The sequence below is a fragment of the Belonocnema kinseyi genome, chromosome 7 (assembly GCF_010883055.1).
Source record: "Belonocnema kinseyi isolate 2016_QV_RU_SX_M_011 chromosome 7, B_treatae_v1, whole genome shotgun sequence".
Classification (NCBI taxonomy): domain Eukaryota; kingdom Metazoa; phylum Arthropoda; class Insecta; order Hymenoptera; family Cynipidae; genus Belonocnema; species Belonocnema kinseyi.
In genome coordinates, this window is record NC_046663.1 from 39,235,001 (window position 1) to 39,241,815 (window position 6,815).

At 26.9% G+C, this 6,815-nt stretch overlaps 1 protein-coding gene across 1 annotated transcript in view; it reads right to left on the reverse strand.

The window, feature by feature from the left end:
* Positions 1-6,458: 6,458 nt before the first annotated feature.
* The window catches only part of LOC117176425, a 2,429-nt gene continuing 2,072 nt past the window's right edge, over positions 6,459-6,815 (reverse strand). The window contains exon 3 of the mRNA XM_033366665.1: positions 6,459-6,634. Within this exon, the coding sequence (XP_033222556.1) occupies positions 6,459-6,634 (176 nt within the window). The remainder of the gene's footprint in view (positions 6,635-6,815) is intronic.

Here is a 6,815-nt window from a genome sequence, read left to right on the forward strand (position 1 = left end):
ATTACAAACTTCACATCCCTATAAAATTTATGTCGAAGCTCAACACACATTTTCCTTTAAGAAATGCCTCATTATAAATAAAATTGTTCCTTATACGTAGATAAATAGGAGAAAAGTATGAACGTTTCAAAAGAGGAAGAATGGCTTCTCGTTGCTCCCAATACAGAATAAATGCTGAATTTAAGGCAAAAGTTTTGCCAAAGTATTGGAAAATATGTATAAGGGAATAAAAGACCTTAAATAAGAATATGCGAGGAGCTGGAAAGAACATGTCTTCGTGAAATGTCATTTTATGTGACATGCAGGTCGTTCTAAAGATAAAACTCTACTGCCCCTTTATTTTTCTCTATGTTCTCTTAAAATTTATTGTCTTATTTATTGTTAAAAGACTTTGTTGGCTGAAAAGTAGTTTTAAAATTTGTAGTTGCCCAGAATACTTTTATTTCGTCAAATTTGCAAAATAAAGTTTACCCCCCCCCCCTTACTGCACGTAATTTTTAGTTTCTAGAAATTTTTAGATAGTTACTGCTAGTAGAATTAGGCAGGCTTTCGGAAATTGAATTTTTAACAAAATAATTACATTTTTTACATAATAGTTAAATTTTTAACCTAAAAAGACAAATTTGCAACAAAGAAGTGTCATATTTTATATTACAATCAAATTAAATGAACTTTATACCAGATAAAAAAGAAGTTCAAAACCAAAAAGACGAATTTTTAACAAATAGACATTTCACTCAAGAAAGAAATAAAGGTTTGTCTAAGTTGTTGAACCTTCAAGCCAAAATACGAACTTTCTCAACAGAAATTGAATTTTCAAACAGAAATATGACTTTTCAGCAAAAAATTAATTTTTCATAAAACTGAAACATTTTCACATAACAAAAATGCAATTTCAAATAGAAAAATGATTTTTTTTTACCAAAAAAGGAGAATTTTTATCTTAAAAAAGATCAACTTTAAAACAATGGGAAACGTTACATCTTCTGTTAAAAAATTTAATTGAAAAAAAAAGAAAGTTTTGGCCATTAAACAGTTAAATTTTCATCCATACATAAGCTTTTAATACAAAAAATTTGATTAGCAATGTAGTTTAAGTTTCACTCAAGTAGTTGAACTTTAAGTTAAAAAAGATTAACTTTCAAACAAAGAAATGAATTTTCAACTAAATATATAAATCTTTAATAGTCGAATTTTCGGTTGAAAAATAATTCGGTTAAATTTTACGATCGAAATATGAATTTTTGAACAAGAAATAAGTTTCTACGAAAAAATTGAATTCTTTACCAAATAGTTTAATTTTTATCCAAAAAGGATAAAGTTTCTCGGAAACCACATAAATTTTTAATTAAAAAAAATAGTTAAATTTTCATCCAAAAAGATATTAGTTGACTTTCTAAGATTAAAATATGAATTTTTGAACAAAAAATAAGTTTCTACATAAAAAATTGGATTGAAAAATGTTTAATTTGTAAGTGAAATTGTTGCATTTTGATGTATAAATAATAATTGAACACTTATTATTTGTAGATTTTTTTTAGTAATTTTGGGAGATATTTCGAAGTTTTGAAAAGATTTAAATGTATCACGCAAATTATAAAAAATATCCTTAAAATCTTTCAGACTCTTTTCTGATAATTTTGTAAAACTTTTGAAACCTTTTGTTAAATATTCTCTTAAGCTAATTTTTCAAAATGAAAAATAATTTTAAATTTTTCTAAGAATCCTATGAAAATGTTTTGATTCTTTTGAAGCCTTTCACAGCCCTTGAAAAGCTCGTAAATTTTTTGTTTGAGATCTACAAAAATCGAAATTTTCTTTTTAATTATTCTTTTTAATTATTTTTTCTGAAAATAATATATGTTCAATTGTTATTTACACATCAAAATTTGAAGGAATTTTTTTTTTAAATTTGTAGAATTTCCGAAAAATTGTAGAAAAAATTCAATTGATTTTAGAAGTTCTGGAAAAATTTCAAAAATAAGTTTAAATTTGGCAAGATTTAAAACAACTTCTACATATTTGAAGATTTTGAAATAATATTTAGAAGCTTTTCAAGGACGTAACCTATTTAAAATGAAAACAATTCAACTTCTAATTTAAGAAATGTTCCTTTACAAAATTTTTGTTTCTTTAATGTTTAATGTTTCTAGTTGAAAATTCCTTAAAATAGTATTATTTTTGAAATTTTAAAGTTCATTGATTGATTATTGATATTGGAGAATTGAAAATAGTAACGTGGGTTTATAATTTTGAAACTGAACCTGAATCTTTGAACTGTATAGTTAATAAAAGTTAAAAAATATCAATTTGGCACAATGTTTGAATTGAAAAAATGTTTAAGTTTTAATTTTAAAATTTCAAAATTCATTAGTTCCACTTTGAGTGTCCTCATTTGTAGTTTATTTTTTATTATTTTAAAAAGAAAAATGATTAGCTTTAGAATTTTAGATTTTAAAATTTTTTGACCCCCGAGATGTTACCTAATTTAAGAACGGTCCCTAAATGCACCAGATGTTTAAATAATCATTTAAACCATCAGGTCTGAATTGCAAATCCACAAATCGTATAAGTTTCGTATTCACACAAATTGCTATTTGCTAATACACTTGTTTGTTAATTGTCGTAATTTGAATTATTAGCAATTCGGCAGGTTATGTGCTTCTGCATATTCAGATTCGTCGAAATTAATTACACAGGAATTCCCGAAAGTGGCCAAATTTGCTTAAACGTCTGAGAGTTTCCGCGGTGGAGAATTTCACATCAGTGAAGTCGACAGGGGAATCGATACGTAACATAACAAGATAAATTGAAGAAGCTTTTATAAAAAATAAAAAATAAACTAGCAAAAATAACACGCTAAATGCGCTTTCATCGAGCGTTTTTTATTTTGATTGCTGAATTATAAAATTAAATATAAATTAAATTAAACTTTTAATAATTGCAAAAAATTTTACCATTTAAGCCTCAGGAATTTAGTACTTTTACTTTGAATAATAAATTTTTTCTAAAATTAATTTATAATTAATTCACAACGTAATTTATTTAAATTTGAAAAATGTCTTTAAGAATTATATATAAAAGAATTAGCATAATGTCTTGTTACGTACTTTTCTGAACTTAAAGATTTTAAATGAAAAATTGCTAAATAATAATGAACAACATTTTTTAAATATTAATAAAGAACAAAATTAAAATGAAATATATTAGAGTAAAATGTTTGAGTTTTTAATGTTTATAGTCTAAAATAATAAAATTATGCAAATCTTTTAGAATTGCTTTTACTTTGAAAATTTGCGATTGAAGATTTTCCTATATTTAATGTAGATAATTTAAAATGATGTAGTTTTAAATGTGTACTTTTGGAATAGTTTAAGTTTTTCAATTCACAATTGAAAACTGTTCAATTTTAAACGTGTATGCATAAGAATTCTAGTTTAATGATTTTGAAGATCGAAAGCCAAGTTTTCAATTCTTAATCTTCCAAATTAAAGAAATTTCGCGTGTAAAGCATTAAGTATACAGATTTCTTATTTTAAAACTTACATAATTTGTGATAAAAAATTTTTATAATGAAAGACTTTTTAATTTAAAATATTTACTATTTAAAAATATCCAATTTTGAATAGTAACAATTGAAAATTCTTCTTCAAGTCATTCAGTTAAAATATTGACAATTGCAAATACTTCGATTTTAACGAGATTCATTTTGAACTTATTTAAGTTTTAATATTTGAAAATGAAGACTTCAATATTTAATGTGTGCAATAAAAAATGACGCGATTTGGAATGATTTTTGGAATAGCTTTTTTTGAAGATTTACAATAAAAACTTATTTCATTGGGTAGATTTAACAAATGAAAATTCTTTATTTGCGGACGATAAAAATTACAGAATTTATTTATTTTTTGGAAATTCTTAAAATTTATATAATTTTTTATAATTTTTTAAAGGAATTGTAGTTGTAAATAGTTCCTTTTTTTAAAGAACTTCCTAAATACTGCATCGAATTTTAAAAGATCCTAGTCAGATAAACATTATTTTTATATCTAATGAGAAAAAAGTTTGTTTCATTCAAAAAAATTTGATTTAAAAAAAAATTTTTTTTTCTTTGATATAGCTTAAACAAATTTTTTATTTGATCATTGAAATTTTTTTGTCTTTTTTCTGCTCAGTTTATTTCAATAAATTTCTATTTAGATCAAAATAAATTCTTTGTTTGAATTAAATAAAGGTCCTCTTTACTACCAACATTTATTGTTTTGAATGAAGTCAGGACTTTTTTGCGGATTATATTTTTTTCGGAGTCAAACAAATCATATTGAACAAATTATTTGTTTTATGAAATATGTTTTATTCATTAAAATTCGGTAAATTGTTTTTTAATTAGAACAAGATATTTGTTTCTTTCAATCATTAGATTGGTAGCAAAATCAAGAGTTTAATTGATTAAAAAAATAATAGTAATTGTAGGCATGGCATTATTTTTAATAAAAAAGTTTTGTATTTTCTTTACTAATGTGGAAAGGATGTTGCAAAATTGAAAAGCTGCTGCAAAAATATTTAGTTTCTAATTTTTTAACTCAAATTTTATTGAAAATTAAGTTTTTGAAATAAAATCAACTGAATTACCTGAAATTCACTGTATAATTTTAAAAATACAGAGGAATTCACCAGAATATTCAAGGAATTCAGGGAATTCACAATATTAAATGATATCAGAGTATTTTCAGAATTCTAAATTGTCAAAAAATTTAGGATATTCGAGGTTTACAGGGAATTCAGAGACTTTGAGAGCATTTAGGAAATTCAAGGAATTTAGAGAATTCAACCGAATTAAAAAAATTAATAATATTGCAGAAATTCAGGGAATTTCGAGAATTCAAGGAATTTGGAGAGTTTAGAATATTCTAGGTATTCAAGAAATTCCAAATATTTGAGGATTTCAGGACATTCAGAGAAATCAAGGATTTTAGAGAACTCAAAGAATTCAGAGATTTTTAAGATACTAGACTATTATGTGCGCGCGCACTTTTACACTCATTTTTATACTTTGCTCAGTTTTCTAATAACAATTTATTTGTTAAAATTTTCTGAAGACTTATATTCTTGTTGAAATTAGATTCTGAAAGAATGAATTCAGTGTATCAATGTATCGTAAAATGTACGAGTACTATTTTTATGGAGCGTTTACATATTCCGTAACGTTATTTGAAACACTTTTACCTTCCCATACCGTAACTGCAGTTGCGTAATATATATTTTTTGTATTATTTTAAAAAACTTAACAGACGTTTTGTAAATAAAAATAGATTTTCAGGATGAAGTGCGGTATAGAAATAAATTAAAAAATATTTTGACGTAACACAACAATGTTTTTTTGATATTTGTTTAGTGTTTAGACTAAGAGTGCAGTTAAGCCATCGGTTCAAATTCCTACAATTTAAATCCGTTTTAGGTAGTGCAAAGGCACGTTTTGGCCTTCAGGAGTAAGTGCGACCATAAAATTATGAATAGAGTTGTCTCCAGAAGAAGTCCCAAGTGGTGCCCATGCAGGCAAGGACCCTCTGACCATTTCCCGTGCGACGTTGCCGAATTTTGTAACTTTCGAATTTCCAATTTCTAAATCTCTGGCAACGTCGGAAAATCAGGGCGATTTTGATCCTTTCGCCTCGCTAGGGGGAGGAGAGGAGCCGAAAGACCAGTGTGGTCTGAGACGCGAAAGTGAAAACTACTCTTATTGTGAACTTTGTGAACTCCCTTTCAAATATTTGTTGTATATTTAGACTGAGCGCGACTTGCACTTACGATAATGATGTTAGTTATCCTTTTTTGTTGATGTAAATCTTCCTTTGATAGATGTTCTTTAATAAATAATTTTAAGAGCATTTTTTGGTGTTAATTTATTGAACAGATTGAACCTTGAATTTAATACAGCACGTAGAAATTATCCTGTACGTGCAAACATTGGTCCTTCGAGCCGGATATAATATCCGCAATTTTAAATTCATTAACCGGGAATTTGTAATGAAAGTGAATCTGTGGGATTAACTTAAAGTGAATTTAAAATAGTGAACCTTTGAACTCGTGACTCTGAACTTAAGCTGCAATACGAACTAGCAAAATTAAGCGAACTTAAAATTGTGGTAGTGACCTTATGAAAAATGAGAATATAGTTAGCGGACTCTTAACGTATTTCTCATACAGTAGGAAAATAATTTTAAACTGAACTTCGAGTGCAAGTGACATAAAACTGAAAAATTCTGTTAAATGTGACTGTGTGAGCAGAACAAGATTGTTCTGGACAGTGACTGTTTGTAAAGTGACTTCAGTGGTTGTGAAATCGGATATTTATTTCAACCACACTTTGGACATTTCTCTTGAATTTTGCAAGAAGCAAAATACCGCACGACCTGGAACTTCAGAGGAACTTGAACCTTTTCATCACGGTGAGGCCCCTATTCCTTATCTAATTCCTTACTGAGTTCAGACAAGAAACTTTTACGTAAAATGGCAGAACTCGATGCGTTGAAGGCTAAGCGAACGCCGATTAAAACCGCGTTAACCAGATTCAAAAGGTCTTTTTTTGACCACGACAAAAATTTAGGAGTAGGTTCATGGCCATCGCGATTGCCTATATTTGAGCAATTGTATGAAAAGTTCGATATTATTCAAACTCAGATGGAAATTTTAGTGGTAGATGATGCGGTTGTAGCTATGGTTCAGTTAAAGGAAAGAGACGATTTTGAAAACGCGTATTTTGACACCCTTACTGAAGTGAAAATGTATATTGAACAGGATAATGCATCGCGAAT